The sequence below is a fragment of the Gorilla gorilla genome, chromosome X (assembly GCF_029281585.2).
Source record: "Gorilla gorilla gorilla isolate KB3781 chromosome X, NHGRI_mGorGor1-v2.1_pri, whole genome shotgun sequence".
In the NCBI taxonomy this organism is placed as follows: Eukaryota; Metazoa; Chordata; class Mammalia; order Primates; family Hominidae; genus Gorilla; species Gorilla gorilla.
This window is the reverse complement of record NC_073247.2, coordinates 10,010,513-10,031,085: the sequence shown is the minus strand read 5'-3', so window position 1 is coordinate 10,031,085 and position 20,573 is coordinate 10,010,513. Positions and strand designations below refer to the sequence as shown.

Here is a 20,573-nt window from a genome sequence, read left to right as displayed (position 1 = left end):
AGACTTCATCGAAGAAAGAAAGAAAGAGAAAGAAAGAAGAAAGAAAAAGAAAGAAAGAAAGAAAAGAAAGAAAGAAAGAGAGAGAGAAAGAAAAAGAAAGAAAGAAGGAAGGAAGGAAGGAAGAAAGGAAGGAAGGAAGGAAGGAGAAGGGAAGGGAGAGAGAAGAGGGTATTGGTGGTGAGAACTGGTCACAGCCCAACAGGGAGAAAGAAGCAGCTAGCATACACGTACCCCACACTCATTCGGGGATCACTCATCCACCTACAGAAAGTCACCCAACTTCTCTCTCAGGAGAAAAGCCAAAGACAGCCAGTGTCCACAGACACTCGTGTCCCACCCTCACAGTTCTCTGCGTTTGATCTGCTTCGGGGACCCATTTGTGAGGGTGACACTTGGCCCTCTTTCCATATTAAATCAAACTGAAACTGTCCCCGCACAGTTGAGAGTAAGTAACTCCCTTTCAAAAGTTTAGATTCAGGCCAGGTGCGGTGGCTCACGCCTGTAATCCCAGCACTTTGGGAGGGACAAAGCGGGCAGGTCAACCTGAGGTCAGGAGTTTGAGACCAGCCGGGCCGACACGGCAAAAACCTGTCTCTACTAAAAATGCAAAAAAGTTACCCAGGCCTGGTGGCAGGTGCCTGTAATCCCAGCTACTCGGGAGGCTGAAACCCTGTCTCTACTAAAAATACAAAAAAGTTACCCAGGCCTGGTGGCAGGTGCCTGTAATCCCAGCTACTCAGGAGGCTGAAATCCTGTCTCTACTAAAAATACCAGAAAGTTACCCAGGCCTGGTGGCAGGTGCCTGTAATCCCAGCTACTCAGAAGGCTGAAATCCTGTCTCTACTAAAAATACCAGAAAGTTAACCAGGCCTGGTGGCAGGTGCCTGTAATCCCAGCTACTCGGGAGGCTGAAACCCTGTCTCTACTAAAAATACCAGAAAGTTACCCAGGCCTGGTGGCAGGTGCCTGTAATCTCAGCTACTCGGGAGGCTGAAACCCTGTCTCTACTAAAAATACAAAAAAGTTACCCAGGTCTGGTGGCAGGTGCCTGTAATCCCAGCTACTCGGGAGGCTGAGGCAGGAGAATGGCTTGAACCCGGGAGGTGGAGGTTGTGGTGAGCCGAGATTGTGCCATTGCACTCCAGCCTGGGCAACAAGATTGAAACTCCGTCTCTAAAAAGAAACGTTCAGATTCTACAGGGACCAGGTATATGTCTTTCTACTCACGTGGAGTGAGCTTTTTATTGGGAGGAAATGACACACTGTTATGTTTCGATTTTTCAAAATTACTCAGCCTTTTTGGTTAAAAAAAAAAAATCTAGGGCTGTACATATCTTACCAACCACTTTTCCAAAGGGTTACATACTCTGATGAATGAACCTACTTGCCAAAGATTCAAAATGCAATTCTTCTTTTCGATAAAAATTTCAGCTTAACTATAAAAGCCTCTCTCTCTCTTTTTTTTTTAAATTTCCAGCTTTAAAAAAAAAATGGATGAATGAGGCAAACTCTCTAATACCGTTAATGTCTGGGATTCTCTCTTTCTCTCTCCGTCATTTTACAGCAGTTGTAACATTTTGACATAAAAAATGTTGAAGGGGACTTTTGGTTTGTATAAAGAATATGAGAAGATACAAATCAGACGGGTCCAAATGAATCTGTAGTTCAGCTCAGTGACAAGATAGAAAGTGTTATGTGGAAGAAAAAAAGAAGTTTGTTTTTTTTCTTTTATCCCCACCTCAGGGAGAAGTATCTAAATCAGAAGTTAGGAAAGAAAACCACCAAGCTTGAATCCAGAAAGATGCAAATGTGTGATGGAAATAAGAGAGTTGACCACTGGATGTTAGTAAATGTTGGGAGAAGATAGTTTCTCTCTGGGCAGGCTGTGGTAACTAATGCAAATCATGCAGATGGATCTTCTCGGAGGTCACCAAACCCCTTGCTGTGTTCCCAGAAAACCAATCAGAACATGGAACGTGGATCTCCCGAAATCTGGGGGCAGAACCCTTGAATGTTTTTGGTTAGGTCATTTCAAGCAACTGTCCAGCCCATGCCAGCTGTGACGACAAGTTGCTATCTGCTGTTTATAAAACTGGGGGCACGTTGGGAGGCCCAGGCGGGTGGATCATGAGGTCAGGAGTTCGAGACCAGCCTGGCCAACACAGTGAAACCCCGTCTCTACTATAAATACAAAAAATTAGCCGGGGGTGGTGGCGGGTGCCTGTAGTCCCAGCTACTCGGGAGGTTGAGGCAGGAGCATCGCTTGAACCCGGGAGGCGGAGGTGGCAGTGAGCTGAGACTGCGTCACTGCACTGCAGCCTGGGCTACAAAGCAAGTCTCTGTCTCAAAAATAAAAAACAAAGAAATAAAAGAACTGGGGGAACGCAGAAGACGGAGTAGGGGAGAAAGAAAAGCTGGAACCACCTACATCTGCAAAAACTTGAAAACTCTCCGGATGTCTCCCTGGCTTTTATGCTTCCTAACCAGAAACAGCTCAGGTACCAAACTGGTATCTTGGCACCACCGTGCCCTCTTTTATCCCCTTCAGAAACACAACCACACTCCCAGTGCGCCCAGGGCCGTCTCTACACCCGTGATTTTTGCAAGAGGCCCTCAGTGGCCAGGCGGCCAGCGCTGGGAGAAGAGGTAACGCCTTTTCCACGTTGGACGCTGACGGGGTCAAGAGTGCACGGCTATTTTTTTTAATCTATAATATTTATAATATTGCACTTCACTCCATGTCAGTAAAGTTAATGCTGCATATCAGTATGACACCTTGCAACCACGCGTCCGTCTCTTATGCAAGTCATTTGCGTCTGAATCCTGTAACACAGCAAAAAAAAAAAAAAAAAAAAAAAAAAAAATACCAATCCAAAACAAAACCAGACCCAATTTGGGAATCAAACACTGGAAAAGTTATAAAGTCGGTCCTCATTCAGGTCCCCGGAACGTGGGAGTCGCAACGTGGGAGGTTCGGGTCTCCCTCCCCTCCCTTTCCAAAGCCCCCCGTTCACGTCCTCAGCCTCAACCAGAGAACTATTTCCTTATTGCTGCCTGGGAGGCTCCAGGGGAGCGGTGGAGGAGAGCCCGGCCCCTGCCTCCCGGGATTCCGAAGTCCACATTCAAATCCACACCCGTTCCGCAGCCTCTTGGGATGAAGGAAGGAGTATGGTAGTAAAGAAAATCGTTGGCAACGAAGAAATGGCATCTTCATCGGAGACCAGCCCCGGGATCTTTGCAGTTTCAATAGACTCTAAGGATCTTCCAAACGTGTGTAGTTAACCGCATGCATAGGGTATAGCAGAGGAAGACGCAGCCAGGCGGGGGTTTACCCTTCTCCAGGGTCCCAGGACGCACGGGCAGCCTTGGAGAGGCCCGGGCTGGGCGCACGGCCGCTCACCCGCTCCGCCTTCTGCACCATCTCCGCGAGGGTCTGGCTGGGTCGTGCGTGGACGGTCCCGGAAGCCCCCCTCCTCAGGCCTCTTGCAGGAGCTCCCGGGGTGCCCGGAGCACGGTGGCCGCGGAAGGAGCTCCAGGCGGGGTTGAGTGCAGGACGCGCGGTGCAGGCGGGGTGCGCTGAGCCCGGGAGTCCGGGCGCGCGGGGGGCTGCGCGGCGGGTCAGAGCCCCAGGGCCTCCGCGTGCTTCCGCGCCTTGAGCCGCAGGTCGGCGATGCTGGAATTCTTGCTGTTGCTTTTGGCGGCGGCGGCGACCACGGCGGCGGCTGAGGCGGACTCGGCCAGCGACGCGATGGGCAGCCCGAAGGGCGGCGGGGGGAACATCAGGTAGGGCGCGTGCGCCGCCAGGTGCGGGTGCAGGTGCGGGTGCGCGTGGGCCACGCCTTCCAGCTGCAGCTGAGCCTGGACCTGCAGGAGCGGACCCGGCGGGGTGAGGGCGCAGGATGGGGACTGGGGGGCCTGCTCCGCCCCGCGCCCCCGGAAACCCCCAACGTGCCTCTTCTCCCCTAGGGAGCGTCGCCCCTTCTCCAGCCCTGGAGACCACCCCACACCCGACTTTCCTCCTTCCCCGTGGCCCAGAATTGGCGCTGCCACTGGATGCATCCGCGGGAGCCGGGCCAGGGGAATCCGAACAGCTCCCTGCAAAGCGCATGGGAGGGGGGTCCACAAATGGAACGCCCTCGGGGGAGCTCCAGATGCGCTCTCTTCGCAGGGATTCGGGGACTTTGGCTCACAACGTTCTCTCCCCCAACCAGCCCCCGTAACCTCTCCCGGGGACACCAGGTCCCCAAGCCTCTCCCCAGGACACCAGGTCCCCAAGCCTCTCCGGGGACACCAGGTGTCCAAGCCTCTCCCGGGTCACCAGGTCACCAAGGCTCTCCCGAGACGCCAGGTCCCCAAGCCTCTCCAAGGTCACCAGGTCCCCAAGCCTCTCCAAGGTCACCTGGTCCCCAAGGCTCTCCCGGGACACCAGGTTCCCAAGCCTCTCCTGGGACACCAGGTGTCCAAGCCTCTCCCGGGTCACCAGGTCCCCAAGGCTCTCCCGAGACACCAGGTCCCCCAGCCTCTCCCCAGGACACCAGGTCCCCAAGGCTCTCCCGGGTCACCAGGTCACCAAGCCTCTCCTGGGACACCAGATCCCCAAGGCTCTCCTAGGACACCAGGTCCCCAAGCCTCTCCCCAGGACACCAGGTGTCCAAGCCTGTTCCAGAGACACCAGGTCCCCAAGCCTCTCCTGGGACACCAGATCCCCAAGGCTCTCCTAGGACACCAGGTCCCCAAACCTCTCCTGGGACACCAGATCCCCAAGGCTCTCATAGGACACCAGGTCCCCAAGCCTCTCCAAGGTCACCAGGTCCCCGAGCCTCTCCCAGGACACCAGATCCCCAAGGCCCTCCCGGGTCACTAAGTGTCCAAGCTTCTTCCAGAGACACAAGGTCTCCAAGCCTCTTCAAGGTCACCAGGTCCCCAAGCCTCTCCAGGGACACCAGGTCCCCAAGCCTCTCCCGGGACAACAGATCTCCAAGCCTCTCCCAGGACACCAGGTCCCAAAGGCTCTCCCAGGACACCAGGTGTCCAAGCCTCTTCCAGAGACACCAGGTACCCAAGCCTCTCCCGGGACACCAGGTCCCCAAGCTCTCCCGGGTCAACAGATCCCCAAGGCTCTCCCGGGTCACCAGGTCCCCAAGCCTCTCCCAGAGACATCAGGTCCCCAAGGCTCTCCCGGGGCAGCAGATCCCCAAGGCTCTCCCGGGTCACCAGGTGTCCAAACCTCTTCCAGAGACACCAGGTCCCCAAGGCTCTCCCAGAACACCAGGTCCCCAAGCCTCTCCTAGGACACCAGGTCCCCAAGGCTCTCCCGGGACACCAGGTGTCCAAGCCTCTCCTCGGGCACCAGGTCCCCAAGCCTCTCCCTGGGACACCAGGTCTCCAAGGCTCTCCCGGGACGCCATGTCCCCAAGCCTCTCCCGGGGATACCAGGTCCCCAAGTTTTTCCCGGGGACACCAGGTCCCCAAGACTCCGGTGCGCAAAGCCAGGCAGGCCTGCGGGCTCCAACGGCCTAATTTCACTGGGTCCCGCCGTCGGCAAGAGACGGTACAAGAAGTGGGCTCGTTCCCCCACCTCAAGGCCAGGTACCCAGGAGAGGAGAACCGCGGAGGGATGCGGACCCCTCTCCCTCGGGCCTAGGCCAGGGAGAGCTGGAGAGCTCGCGGCGACCAGCGCTTGGGGTCCATTTCTGAGTCGTTCACTTATGATTTATACGTTTATACCTTCCGCTCCCCACCGCCACCCCCCAAGCCCCTGCACCCTCAGCCAAACACGCGCCCAAATACAATCCCCAGCCTGTCCCCTTGTAATAAAACGGTGAAGAACGGAGGCCACGCGTCCGCCCTGCCAGAGCCCCCCCCAACCCCGTTCCGCCCGCGCATGCACTCCCGACCCCCAAATTAGGGACCGAAGGGGCAAGGGGCACCGCAGCCGGGCGCTGCGCTGAGCGTTCAGGCAGGGCGCACGTGGGCGCTGCGCTCTCTCCTCCTGTGACCCTTCACCTCCTTCCACGCAGCTCCCCGCTTCCCCCCATCCCATCCCTGCCACTAAGCTAGAGCAGGGCGGGGGCGCCCTTGGGAAGCTTGGGCTCCGCGACCGAACCCCGACTCCCTGGAAGCCCCAAATCCACGCTGGGCACCCAAGCGCTGCTCACTCCAAAGTAAGTGGGGAGCTGAGTAGGGTGTCTCCAGCTCAGAGGTGCAGAGCCCAAGCCAGGGGCCAGGGGCCAGGCAGACGCCCCAGGCCCTCGGGCACTCGGGGGTGGTGATGAAAAGGGAATGGGTGTCTGTCCCATCTCTGATATCCAGGCACAGGCATCTGCGCCCTTATTAACCAGACAGCAAGCCAGGTGGGGGTGCCTGACTGTGTGGACTTTTCACCCCTCTGGTTTAGTCAGATTTCTGTTTGGGCTTGTATGTATTCACCTTCCCAAAAGTGGAGTTTTACAGCCTGATTTTTTTTTTTTTTTTTTTTTTTTGAGATGGAGTCTTGGAGTCTCACTCTGTCACCCAGAGTGGAGTGCAGTGGCGCGATTTTGGCTCACGGCAACCTCCACCTCCCAGGTTCAAGTGATTCTCCCTCCCAAGTACCTGGGATCACAGGTGTGCACCACCACGCCTGGCTAAGCTTTGTGTTTTCAGTAGAGACGGGTTTTCACCGTGTTGGCCAGGCTGGCCTCGAACTCCTGACCTCAGGTGATCCACCTGCCTCGGCCTCCCAAAGTGCTGGGATGAGAGGCGTGAGCCACCGCGCCCGTTTTGTATTTTTAATAGAGACGGGGTTTCGTTACGTTGGCCAGCCTGGTCTTGAACTCCTGATCTCAGATGACGCACCCTCCTCAGCCTCCCAAAGTGCTGGGATGACAGGTGTGAGCCACCCCGCCTGGCCCAGCCTGATTTCATAGGTGCCAAGGTGCCTGTAAATGCCTCCTCGGAAAAGAGGCTTTTTTTCTGAGGGCCAGCTGAGAAGTCTGCAGGGGCAGGGAGGGACTAGGAGTGTCAGGATGCGGCAGCAAATAGGGGAAAGGGGAGGGGAGCAGCAGGTCCCTAGGGATCTTCAGAGGAAGAAAAAGCGAGCTACCTGTTGGAAAGGCATCCGTAAGGCTCCCATGTTGACGTAGGGTGCCACTCGGCAGGCGTCTAGGTGGTTGGCTGTCCCCAAGATGACACCTGTGTCAAAAGGGAGCAGGTGTCAGTGTGGTGGTCTTGGGTGTAGCCAGCACCTCGTCGCCCCCCATCCCTCCTGGAGGAGGCTCCCCCAGCTTCAGGTCCCCCAAGTCCCGACACCCACCTTTATGCATCTGATTCTCTTGTTTGCGGCACTTGGCTCTCCGGTTCTGGAACCAAACCTTGGGGAGAAGCAGAGAGAGATGTGAAGAACCCTGTGAACCCAGCCCAGCCTCCCCAGGGAGCATCCTTCCCATGAGGCTGAACCAAGCACTTTGCACCTCTGGGAGCCGGGAGGTGACTGATGGTGGGCGCCCAGACACTTACCGCCCCTCTGTCTCCAGCCCTGCATCACTGACTACCTAGTACTGGAAATTGGGGTTTTTTGGATTTTTTGTTTTGTTTCGTTTTGTTGTGGTGGTGGTTGTTCTGAAATCAAGTCTTGCTCCGTCCCCAGGCTGGAGTGCAGTGGCACTATCTCGGCTCACTACAACCTCCACCACCCAGGTTCAAGCGATTCTCCTGCCTCAGCCTCCCAAGTAGCTGGGACTACAGGTGCCCACCACCACGCCCAGCTAATTTTGTATTTTAGTAGAGACACGGTTTCACCATGTTGGCCAGGCTGGTCTCTTGTTTTTTGTTTTTGCTTTCTTTTGTTTTTGAGACGGAGTCTTGCTCTCTGGTCCAGGCTGGACTGCAGTGGCACTATCTCGGCTTACTGCAACCTCCACCTCCCAGGTTCAAGCCATTCTCCTGCCTCAGCCTCCCAAGTAGCTGGGATTACAGGCACGCACCACCACGCCCAGCTAATGTTTGTATTTTTAGTAGAGACCGGGTTTCACCATGTTGGCCAGGCTGCTCTCGAACTCCTGACCTCAAGCGATCCACCCACCTGGGCCTCCCAAAGTGCTGGGATTAGAGGCGTGAACCACTGCACCTGGCCTAGAACTGGAAATTGGGTTTTGTTTTTTGGTTTTTGTTTTATTTTGTTTTTGAGACGGAGTCTTGCTCTCTCATCCAGGCTGGATTGCAGTGGCACGCCTCACTGCAACCTCCACCTCCCAGGTTCAAGCAATTCTCCTGCCTCAGCCTCCCGAATAGCTGGGATTACAGGTGCCCACCACCACGCCTGGCTAATTTCTGTATTTATTAGAGACAGAGTTTCACCATGTTGGCCAGGCTGGTCTCGAACTCCTGACCTCAAGTGATCCACTCGCCTGGGCCTCCCAAAGTGCTGGGATTAGAGGTGTGAGCCACCATGCCTGGCCTTACAGCTTGGTTTTACACTTTTTTTCTTTTTTTGAGATGTTGTCTTGCTCTGTCGCCCAGGCTGGAGTGCACTGGCGTGATCTTGGCTCACTGCAACCTCCACCTCCCAGGTTCAAGCGATTCTCCTGCCTCAGCCTCCGGAGTAGCTGGGATTACAGGTGCTCACCACCATGCCTGGCTAATTTTTGTATTTTAGTGGAGATGGGGTTTCACCATGTTGGCCAGGCTGGTCTGGAACTCCTGACCTCAAGCGATCCGCCCACCTCGGCCTCCCAAAGTGCTGGGATTAGAGGTGTGAGCCACCGCACCTGACCTAGAACTGGAAATTGGGTTTTGTCTTTTGGTTTTTGTTTTGTTTTTGTTTTATTTTGGTTTTGAGACAGAGTCTTGCTCTCTCATCCAGGCTGGAGTGCAGTGGTGCGATCTCACCTCACTGCAACCTCCACCTCCCAGGTTCAAGAGATTCTCCTGCCTCAGCCTCCCAAGTAGCTGGGATTACAGGTGCTCACCACCATGCCTGGCTAATTTTTGTATTTTAGTAGAGACGGGGTTTCACCATGTTGGCCAGGCTGGTCTCGAACTCCTGGCCTCAAGCGATCCACCCACCTGGGCCTCCCAAAGTGCTGGGATTAGAGGTGTGAGCCACCGCACCTGACCTAGAAGTAGAAATTGCTAAATCCTCCGTGCCCTGCCTAAGTGAGACCTGTGCGTTACCAGTGATGAATTTAAGGTGAAAAAGTGAGTTCCGAGACAGTGGAAGTGGACCGTCGAACTTTCCAGCGTTCTGTGTGGGCGCCCCGCCCCCCAACTCCTGTAGACCCTGTAGGACAATCCAAGTTTCCCCCTTCAGACTTTAGCCACAAACGGAGAGGGCGAGCTGATGGCTAAAGAGTTCCAAATCCAGCCCCTTCTCCAATCTAGCTCTTGACACACCAAGCCCGGAAAATGTCTCTGCCCTTCTCGGCCTCCTCGGAAGCGCTGGGGAGCTGAAGGCGTCCCATTCTTATTACCAAGGGTCCCCATACATGAAGGGGTCCCACTCATGACCAAGGGTCATGAGGACGCCCAAGGATAGCAGGCTTTGTGGTAGGGGCATTCTGCCCCTCTGAGGACTTCTGAGTCTTGGGGTAAACTATCAAGAAGTTGAGTGCAATAGCGCAGGGGACCCTCAGGAGGCTGGAGAAATTCACACAGGCCTCATGTGAAGATTTGCGTGCCAATTCCACCCCCTCTCACCTCCTACAAGCCTCCTCTGCTCTCCCAGTATTGACAATCCCCTCCTCCACAGACAGACCAGCTGGAGGGTGCAGGCGGTTTAGCCTATGCCTGGTAATCTGGACACCCCCCCTCCCCCACCACCACCTCCCTGACAGTCTTAGTTGCTTAATTCCTCCCAACAGGTTTTCTGTGGCAGAAAAGCTGCACCCTGACCCACAAGGCAGTCACCGCCCAAGAGAAATAATTCGTCTAGAGACAGGCGTCCTCAGCCAAGGCGGTAAGTGAACCAGTCACTCCGGCTGTTGTGGGCAAAACAGGTGCCGGGTCCCTCGGCCCACAGCCACCCTTACGCACTGTGCGTGGCCCGGGGCCGGTGCCCCTATGAAGGGAACCTCACAAAACCCTCAGAGTTTGGGAGCAGCCAGGAGTCTACACAACGCAACATGAACCTGCTCTTGAACCCAACACCGAGCTTCCAGCCCAGCTTTCGGAAGTGGCTTTTCATTTCCAAAGTGGGTCCTGCCGGGCTGCGGCGCGCCTGGAGAACCTGATCCTGTTTCCCAGCAAAGTCATCCTCCCTCACACCCCCGCCAAAAAGGCCCCTGCCTGGTGCTGACATCGAAATTCACCAACAATTTCCAAAGCTGGCGCCTTCGGACCTCCACCTCCACTGACCATCCAGGTGACTGTCACTGTGCCTCTCCATGCCCACCTGGACTCTCCGCCTTTCTCCTCCAGGGCCCAGAAAGCGAGCCAGCCACCCAAAAGCCTCTGGAAGGGCATTTTTCAAAAAAGAAAATCGTCCTGAAACGTGGAAAGCCTCATTCAGTCTCCGTTCAACACGGGGAGAGGAAAAAAAAATGATGAAGAATACAAGTGATGAATTAACCGCTGCGTGAAGCGCTAATAAATCAGTCTTGGAGTGATTCACGATCCATTCCAATTAGGCCCGAATATGGTAAGTGAAGTGTGTGACACTGGTTAAGACAGTTATTTCTTCATTAAAGAGCACTCCCCGCTTTCTTTCCCAAATGCCGTAATGCGATTTCCTTTTGATTTCCATTACAGACAGTGAATAATGACATTTAATTTAGCTCTGCGCCATAAACCCACAGATATTTGTTGTAATTAAATTACCGCCTGCCCCTCACCGTGGTCTCATAAGTTTCGATTAGAACCCTGACAGCTGGGTGATGCGACTTTGCAGGGCCACACGCTAAAAATAAAAGGTTAATCAGTAACAGCTTCTATCGGATGCTCAATTTATTTACAGCAAAATTCCACAGTAAATTGAAACTCTATCCGGTCACAGCACGGGACGGGCTGTAGTGAAACTCAAGTATGGTTCGTTTTCCGTCCCTGGTCGTCCCCGTCCCCTCAACGCGGGACGTCGGGGTTTGAACTAATTGATTTTTATGACCACTCAAAGCGCACTCGCCTTTATTATAGGATCCTTTTCCCCCCGCGGCGATGGAGAATTATGTCTTTTATTGCATTCCCATGTTTGTTTTTATTATTATTTACCGTCGTTAAATTTTCAGGCGACCCCTGCGATCGATAACCCCCAGCTTGTCCCCGATTTGTCTTTATTTTAGGGCGTTCTCGGGGTCCGTACACACCCCACAACCAATTTTCCGCAGCTGAACTAACGCGCTCTCGTCGGTAATAGACTACGGAAAGAAATAGTGTGGAATTAAATTACAAGTAATTTATTTTTATAGAAACAGTACATCAAGGGCTGGGATATATTACAGATCCCAGGCACACAGACACCAGGAGATGACATAAACTTGATGTCCCCTTTAGCGAAACTTTAATCTTTTCATTAATTTATACGGGGCAGCCCAATCCATCTTCTGCCAGAGGGGTGGACGGCGAGGAAACCCCTGTCTGATGCAGCTTCCTTCCCTCACTGAGACCACAGACGCCCTAAGGAGGGACACAGTCCTTCCTCCAAGTCACCAAAGCCTCTCTCCCTCCTGGGCTGTATCGCTTTGGGGACCACAGCCCTCGGTAAAGATGCCTGGGGAGGGTTGATTTAATCCTAACGATCTTAGGGAGGCCTTTTAAAATGCAGCCACATGGGAAGACGGAAGACAATCAGGAGCCAATATACATTTTTTAAATGAAAGAGCTTGTAAAACACTCTCCATCAAACGCATCTGTATCCTCATCTCCTAAGCAACATCGATGGAAAAATTGTGTTTGAATGTGTTGACTCAATCACCCATCCCACAGGAACCAAACGGAATCAGGGGCCAAAAATATATATATTTTTATATGTGTATATATATGTTTATATATATTTATATATATTTGTATATATTTATATATATGTTTGTATATATTTATATATCTACAATATATGTTTGTATATATTTATATATGTTTATATATCTATGTTTATATATCTATATTTATATATGTTTATATATACTTATATATATTTATATATGTTAATATATTTATTTATATATGTTTATATATTATATATGTTTATATATTATATATGTTTATATATTATATATGTTTATATATTATATGTTTCTATATATTTATATATTATATGTGTTTATATATTTATATATTATATATGTGTTTATATATTTTATATATTATATATGTTTATATATATTTATATATTATATATGTGTTTACATATATTTATATATGTGTATATATTATATATATTTACATACATTTATGTATGTTTATATATTATATATATTTACATACATTTATGTATGTTTATATATTTATATATGTTTATATATATACACACACATATAATGAAAGATGTAACAACTCTGCATCAAATGCATCTGTATCTTCCTCTCCTCAGCAAAATCCAGGGAAAGCTGTGTTTGAATGTGTTGACCTCATCACCAATCCTACGGGAACGGGCTTTCAAGGCGTCTCTTTGCTTTGAACGCCCTTTGCTTTGTCACGGTTCTCTCTCTGGTCGGCAACCTTAATTTCATTTATTTTTGACGGGGTCCCCAGGGTCCGGGGATCCTGACCGTCTCTCTCTCTCTCTCTCTCCCTCCTCCCACTTCTGTCCTGCCCAGAACCAGGAGAAAGGACTAGAAGAGTTGACCTTCCAGGGGAGCTGAACTGTCAGGCAGGGGCCGGAAGAAGCCATTTGGAGGCTCTCCCAGCAGCACCCCTGAAATAAACTCATACCTTTAAGTTAATGTTTACAATGCGGAGGAAGGCTCTGCCCGCCCGTCCCTCTGCGCACACCCAAGGCCCCTCCGCCCCCCAGTGCCTGGTCTGATGGGGCACCGTGAATTCGCGCGCTCCTCGGGGAGCCCCCGTGCCCCGCTAATGGTCTCTGCTCATCCAGATGCCCAACGTGCTCCTGCGCTCCCCAGAGCCGTGCTCCCGCGCTCCCCACAGCCGGAGGGAGGAGGGGGTGGTTTGTAGCAGAGGACAAGGCTGGAAAGGGGAGGAGGGAGATAGAAACGGTGGGTGAAAAAAGGGAGGAAAGAGAAGACCCTATTTCTCTCCACCTAGGGACAGAGGACACCCCTCTCCTTTCATCCTAAGGAAACCTTTTCAATGCAGCCACACGGGAAGACGGAGGGGAATCAGGGGCCAAAAGATACATGTTTTTAGAATGAAAAATCTTGTAAAACACTCTGGATCAAACGCATCTGTAGCTTCATCTCCTAAGTATAATCCAGGGAAAGTTTTGTTTGCATGTGTTGGCCCCTATAACCAATCCCACGGGAACCGAAGGCAGTCGGGGGCCAATATATGGGTTCACCGGGTGTGTTTGCACAAAGGACGAACAAATATCTATAATATATACAATATACATATCTGTATAACATATATATTTATTTGTTATTTGTATAACATATATATGTATATATATTTGTTTGCTGTTGGTGAAAAACAAACGCAATGAACCCATCCTACAGGCCTCAGGCGTCTCCAAAAGTCCAGGAACCCCAGCCCGTCCCTCACCCAACCTCCCCGCGCTCCGGGAAGGGGACGGCGGCGGCCCGGGCGCAGGTGGCTGTACGCGTGCTGTGCGCTCCCGAGGACCAGGCGATGGCTCCGGCCCCCCCCCCCCCCCCCGGGTTCCTACCTGCACGCGCGCCTCGGAGAGCCCCAGGCGCTGGCTGAGCTCCTCGCGCATGAAGGCGTCGGGGTAATGGGTCTCGTCGAAGAGTCGCTCGAGCTCGTTCAGCTGCTCCAGCGTGAAGTTGGTGCGGCTACGCCTCTGTTTCAGCTTGGTCTGCCCGTCCTCGTCCTCCGACTTCACGTCCTCGCGCTTCTCTTTGCATTCATAAATCCCTGCGTGGGGAGCGGAGGGCACAGGGCTGAGGCCGGGAGCGCCTCGCCAAAGGCTCCCGCGGTCCTCTCCGCCCGCGCCCGCCTCCCCCAGCACGGCCCGCGGGGTCCTCTGCGCAGGCAGCGTGGCGCGCGCTGCTGGGAGGTTTTGCGCAACGTGGCGAACCCCTTCGTGCATCCCGCGGTGGAAAGGGGGGCCTCGGAAACCAATGCGCTTTGACGCAAAAACTGCGTGGGGTCCATAAGGCAAAAGCCGAGGAGGATACTCGCTGCTTTCCCAAAAACCTGGGCTTTGCACGAGCCTTGTTTTCTTGGCCTCATGTCAGAATCGTTTCCTCAATTATCCACTTCACCTCTGTTGACATAACCTAACCTTTTCTTTCTTTCTTTTTTTTTTTTTAAGGAGAGTAGGGTGTCAAATCCTATTTTTAAGGGAAAGAATCTGAGGAAGAGCTGCCAACTGTGGGATCCCCGGCGGGACGCCCGGGAAGGACACGGGGAGGGCCCGGGGCGGGTTGCAGATTCTAGGCCTACGGAGAGACGCTATCCCCACCGCTGCAGCGCAGGAGGGCTGGGGGTCCCTCCGGGATCTGGCGGAGCTAGGAGCCCCTACCCGAAGCCTGTTTCTCAGCAGATCAGCAGAACCGCGTCTGAGTACCTGAATGCACCACCGCGCCTGGGCGGTGAACCGTGTGCGCAGAAATCTCTCCTTCCCACTTTTTCACACGCGGTCGGGCACCTACCCCACCAGGGTGTGCCAAAAATGGCACTTTCTCATCTCCAGTAGTGGTGACCTGTCTGTATTTGCTGGGGCAGTCAGAAGGGCAGAAAACTCAGCCCTCGAGCGTTTCCAGGTGAAAAACCTTTTCTTCCTCATTTTAGACATTCAGCCTCTGACCAAGCTCAGGGATTTAAGTAAAAGGTGTCTCCCTCGCTCCCCTTCAACCCAGGGCTGGTGGAAGTGGCATCTCCAACGCCCCTCTGTTCCTATCTCGGGCCTGCTGAGCACAGATGAGAAGCACGCGATGCCCTAAGGAGATGTCCCTTGCTGTCAAGGGTAAGAGGCTGACATTTGGAAGTTAGTCTGGAAATAGTCTCAAAGAGGCACAGGCAACGCCGCTGCAACCAAGAAGCTTGCAAAGCTGACAAATCCAAGCTGTCTACAGGGAACGGGGTAAATACTAGCACCCTGTTCTGTCTTTCTTCCTTCCACGACCCACACCAGGGCCCTCCCACCCCACCCCGAGCTACGTTCAGTGCTGGACGCTTATTCCAACGTGGATTTCACATTCTCTTTCACCTCCTAAAAGACACGTGCCTGCAAGAACACTCCATTCCTTCCCCCAAGTGAATCGTTTCCTGGAGACGACCCCAGCTCTCCCTCCTTCATTTCTCTAAGTCTGAACCCCAGGAATTGAGCCCAACTGACAAACTGGACTTCAAAGTCCTCAAACACCCGCAGGCTTTGCAAAACCCACGGGCTCCCAGGCTCGGCGGGGACACGCCGTTCCCAAAAACTCCAGGCTTCCACGGTAACCTCAGAGTCTCCCCTGCCCTCCAACCTCTATTTAACTTGGATCTGATGAATAAATACTAGCCTGGGTAGCAGCCCTGGCCCGGGGGTCTTTCTGCACCCAGCCAAGGGGAAAAATGTAACGGGGACTCTCTGTCTCCTCTCCTATGGCCCTGGGTCTTTGGCCTGGTCTTTACTTTCCTCTCACTTTTGAAAGGTCTGGAGGACACTTTGGTCTCCCGGGTCCATGGCCAGAGGGAGAAGAGAGAGTTCAGAGGAGCAAAACAGTGTCTGCGAAGGACAACCAAAAAGCAGCCCCACAGAACCGGCCGCCGGGCGCTGCGAACCCTCTTAAATTAAATGCAGGCCCTGAAGAGGCTCCCAGCCTTGCGTCCAGGAAGGCCAACTCTCTGTGTATGAATTACAGTGCCGGGTGCCCGCAGCAGTGTGTAGGGAGGAACTCTTCTCACGGTCAAAGGCAGGCTGGGCTCCTGCCTCTTAGACGGTCAGAAACCGGGGACTGCTTTGTAAACCGTAGCCAGCTTTCTGCTTGGACAAAGTCAGGGCCTTGGGAAGCTGCCTGGTGCATCCTACGAATACAAGGGCTATTTCCCGGGGCCACTCCACACCCCAAATGCAGGGCCTCGGAGAGCAGGTAGCCGCAGAGTCTTAGGAAGAATTACCTTTGGGGAATTCACCCTCGCACCTCAACTCTGGGAATCAGCAAAAGCCAAGGCTAGATTCTCTGCCTCTTTGTAATGAAAACATAATAGGCGTCCATAGCCGTCTCCAGCTGTGCCCCGATACAGCCAGCCCATTTTATTCTTAAGATGTATGCTGCCCAGTTGTCGCGTTTGCACAGAGATCCCCGGGGCCAGCCCCTCTCTCTGAGCATCTTACTCCCCGATTTCTACCACGGGACGACCCACCACTGAGGTTTCAGGAGGAAGGGCCAGAGGGGAGCTCCCCCGGGCCGCGCACAACCGCCTGCGCTCTGACAACCTTGAGTTAGGACGCGCCCGCGAAGCCACCAGCTTCCCCGGGGCCCCTCGCGCCCCATCCAGATCCCGGCCACCTGCGCGCACGGGAGTAGTTTTTATGGACCCAACAGCTTTCGCCAAGATCAAGCCTCGAGGTTCAAAGGAAAAAAACGAAATAATAATGAAGTGTTCCTTAAAGGAAACAGAACCGAGCTGACCCGGGGCCTTCCCGTCTCGTACCACGCAGCCTCGAGTCTTCCCGTGATCTCGGGGGGGCCCGGCAGGCGCTGAGCGCTGGGAAGGCGCCTGGAGACAGCTCCTCTGTGCGTCTGGGTGACCGTAAATACAAGGCAGACAGGCAGAGACAGAAACCCACATCCTAAGCCATCAGGACCCAGGCCGGGCGTGGTGGCTCATGCCTGTCATCCCAGCACTTTGGGAGGCCGAGGCGGGTGGATCACTTGAGGTCAGGAGTTCGACACCAGCCTGGACAACATGGTGAAACCCCGTCTCTACTAAAAACACAAAAATTAGCCAGGCGTGGTGGTGGGCGCCTGTAATCCCAGCTACTCGGGAGGCTGAGGCAAGAGAATCTCTTGAACCCGGGAGGCGGAGGTTGCAGTGAGCTGAGATCGCGCCATTGCGCTCCAGCCTGGGAGACCGAGCGAGACTCTGTCTCAAACAAACAAACAAACAAAAAAAGGAAAGAAAAGAAAAAGAAAATGAAAAAGATATCTCAGGCCCTACGGCTTCAGGCACAGCCACCCGGATCCACCCCAGCCCGGGACCTTCCCGTGTCGGTGCCCACGCGTGCAGCCCCCGCTGCGACCCTCCCTGGGTCCCCCCCGCACCCCCCTATCCACCACCCGCGTCTCCGGTCGGGTCCACTCCTGCCTTCCTTCCTTTCTTAGGCAAAACCTGACGGCCCGGGCCTTACCCTGGCTAGCCGGGCGGGGCAAATGTGCAGAGCGAGGGGCGCGCGGGGCCGACTCCGTGGCGAGGAGGCGCCGAACCCCAGGAGGGCCCCCCTGGAGCCGGCGCGCAAACGAACTTACCTTCTGCCACTCTCGCGGTGCCGAATTCTTTCAGTTTCTCCTTGTCATTGTCTACGTGGTCCTTGAACAAATGCACCGGGCAGTGGCCGCCGCCCTCCGTGATGTCCTGGAGGCTGGAATCCGACGTCCCCAGCTCCCGGGAGCGCGCCAGTCCGCTCTCCAAAACTTCCCGGTACGTAATGGAATCCTTCTTACCTCCGCCGCCTCCGCCTCCGCCGTTACCGTCCTTGCTTTTCTGGTCAAAAGACTTGGATACAAAAGCCGTGAGCTCTTCCATGGCTGGGGCCGGGGCTGGCGAGGAGCCGGGGCTGGTGGATGCGCGCGTCTGCCCGCCCGGAGAGGACGGCCCGTGCGCGCGGGTGGATCACCAGCGCTGTTATTTACGCCTTTCCATTGGAAATCTCACTATTTATACGCGGCGACCTCGCCCAGCCCCCCATGCGCTGCCTGTCTGGTGCAATTACTGGTCTCCGGGCTCCGCGGCGGACGCACGCAGAGACGCTGTGTCTCCCCCACCCCCCAGGCCGGCAATTGGCTTTCTTCTCATTTCATCACTGTTTGGCGTCCGTACACCTTGGTGCGAAGAGGGAAAGATCCCATTTTTGGAAGGGAGAGCGCGCGCGCAGGAGGGGGGCGCAGGCGCCCGAGCCCCCCACACAGGTTACCAGCGTTCTCTCCGTGGCCGGAGGAAAAGCAAACTCCAGTTTTCCTCCAGAGAGAGACAGAGACACAAGGAGTTCACGGCTGGAGAGAGGAGGGTCCCAGCCGTCCGGCCCCCCTCGCTCCCGGGAGGAGCGCAGAGCCCGGGGCCGGGGCCTGGACCTTTCCAGGAAGCGCCCGGGTCGCGCCGGGGTTGAGATGGCGAGGGGGGGACCCGGGCGCCCCGGCGACGCACGATCTTGGGAGAAGATGAGCTCCAAGTTGGTGGCGGCGCGCCCTTGGATGGAGACTTGGTGAGATGGAACGCGGCTGGAGAATCCCCGAAAGTGAGAAGAAGGGGCCGGGTGTCCCCAAACCTGGACGCGGGCGCTTGGGAGGCGGCGGCGGCGGAGGCCGAGGATCCCCGGGGCCGCTTCCCGGGTCTCCAGCCCCCGCAGAGAGAAGCCCAGGTCCCCGGGAGATCCGGTTCGTAAAGATCTATATTCTTTCTGCCCGCGCCAGACCCCGGCAGACCCCGGCGAGGGCTCCTCCCTTAGCGCCGCGCTGTCACCCTGGCGTCTGGGGTATTTACTGGGGGGAAAAAAATACTTGTGTTTTTGGTTTTCATGGCGGGATGCTCCTGCTCGCTCCCTCCCGCCTCTCGCTACTGAATGTGCTTTAGGGGAAGCCGGTGCTCGCCATCGCGACCTGAAATTCGTTTTCCAAGTCCTGGAAACCAAATGCGTCACGGTTCCTGCCAAGGACCTTCTGCAAATAAAGTGGACTTTTTTCTCTCTTTCCCTCTTTCGTTTTCTTTCTTTCTTTCTTTCCTTGTTTCTTTGTTTCTTTCTTTCTTTCTTTCTTTCTCTGTCTGTGTCTCTCCCTCTGTCCCTCCCTCTCTCTCTCTCCTTCCTTTCTTTCTTTCTCTTTCTTTCTTTCTTTCCTTTCTCTTCTTTCTTTCTCTCTCTCTGTGTCTCTCCCTCTGTCCCTCTCTCTCTCTCTTTTTTTCTTTCTTTCTCTTTCTTTCATTTTCTGTAGAATGCTCTCATTTTCCTTCTCCCATCGCGTTTGTAGCTGGGGAGTGTCCTGAGGGAGGTGTGATTTTTGGAGAGGTTCCCTTAACTGTTTTTTGAGGGAGATTCCGGGGACCGCCCAGCCTCGAAGGCGCCCAGGGTTGGCGCTCGGGAGCCGGGCCCTGGTGTCGTTCAGCGGAAAGAAAGTGAGACGTTTTCCCGGGCCCCAGGGCTCAGGGAAGGGGCCCCCAGCAGCCTGGGTCAGGTTCAGGTTGGGGAGTCAGGGGCTGAGAGGAAGGGGGAGGAGCTGAGGAGCCGAAGAAACCGCTGTCGTCTTCCCTGCCTGTTCCCTCCTTCCCCTGCTCTCTGCTTCTTCCTTCCTTCTCTTCCTCTTCCTTCTCTCCCTCCCTCCTCCCCTCCTTCCTTCTCTCCCTTCCTTCTTTCCCTCCATCCCTCCCTCCTCCCTCCTTTTCCCTCCTCCTCCCTCTCTCCTTCCTTCCTCCCTCTTTCCCTTCCTCTCTTGTCTTTCTTCCTTCTCTACTTTATCCTGCTTCTCCTTTCTCCCCTCTCTTCTTTTTTCCTTCCTTCCTCCCTTCTTTCCTTCCTTCCTTCCCTCCCTACTTCCTCCTTTCCTTCCTTCCTCCCTTCTTTCCTCCCTTCCTCCCTTCCTTACTCCCTTCCTTCCTCCCTCCCTCCTTTTCTTCCTCCCTTCTGCACACTTCCCTCCCTAACCCTCTATCCTTCCCTCCCTCTTTCCCTTCCTCTTTCCTTCCCTCCCTCCCCGAGACCCCTGCCCCCAGGCCTGCTGTCTGCCCCTCTCTCTCTCCTTCCCACATCCTCTCTCCTTCCTCTTTCCCCCGTCCCTCCTTCCTCTCTCTTTTCCTCCCTCGTTTCTCTGTTCCCCTGCATCTTCCTCCTCCCCATCTCCCTCTTTCCTTCCTCGCTCTCTCCTTTCTTCCTTCCTCTCTTTCTATCTCCCTCCCTCACTTCCTCAGTCTCTGCCTTTTTTTCCTGCCCCTCCTTCTCCCCCTCCATCTTCCTCCTTCCCTCTGTGCCTCCGCCTCCCTGCCCTTCTGTCTGCCTCCCCCCTTTTCTGCCTCTCCCCTCCCTCCCCCTTCCCCTCCCAGGAGCCCAGCCCTGGCAGCCGGCCCCTCTCACCGTGTCCCGGGCCACTCTGCCCCATGCACACACCGGCTGATCCCAATACTTCGGGCGCTGCCACCTCCCCAGATTTCAAAACCGAAGGCAAAGACGCCCCGGAAACTTAACAAACAGGTCTTTGTCGCTGCGCCCTCCCATCAAAGCGGGGGCCGCCAGATATCACAGAGAATTACAAACAGCTGCATGTATCAGGCAGAGGCGCCTCGCCGGGTCGTCGCTGTTGGGAAGAGGCCTGGGGAGAGGCCGGGAGGGT

General features: G+C 54.5%; 1 protein-coding gene across 1 annotated transcript; it reads right to left on the bottom strand.

Annotated features, from left to right (window-relative positions):
* Positions 1–663: 663 nt before the first annotated feature.
* LOC101147858 (short stature homeobox protein) lies at positions 664–17,929 on the bottom strand. The gene is made up of 5 exons (XM_055376907.2): positions 17,508–17,929; positions 13,754–13,962; positions 7,295–7,352; positions 7,085–7,173; positions 664–3,864 (listed from the first exon to the last, which is right to left on the bottom strand). Exons 1-5 carry the CDS (start codon positions 17,782–17,784, stop codon positions 3,619–3,621), a joined length of 879 nt encoding a protein of 292 aa, XP_055232882.1. The 5' UTR covers positions 17,785–17,929; the 3' UTR covers positions 664–3,618.
* Between the last annotated feature and the right edge of the window lie 2,644 nt (positions 17,930–20,573).

Excerpts from the sequence above, each read along its gene's own strand:
- LOC101147858 (XM_055376907.2), bottom strand. The coding sequence starts at position 17,784 with ATGGAAGAGCTCACGGCTTTTGTATCCAAGTCTTTTGACCAGAAAAGC. Across the intron at positions 13,963-17,507 it reads CACCGCGAGAGTGGCAGAAG|GGATTTATGAATGCAAAGAG; the intron begins GTAAGTTCGTTT and ends CTCCCCACGCAG. Across the intron at positions 7,353-13,753 it reads TCTCCGAGGCGCGCGTGCAG|GTTTGGTTCCAGAACCGGAG; the intron begins GTAGGAACCCGG and ends CTTCTCCCCAAG.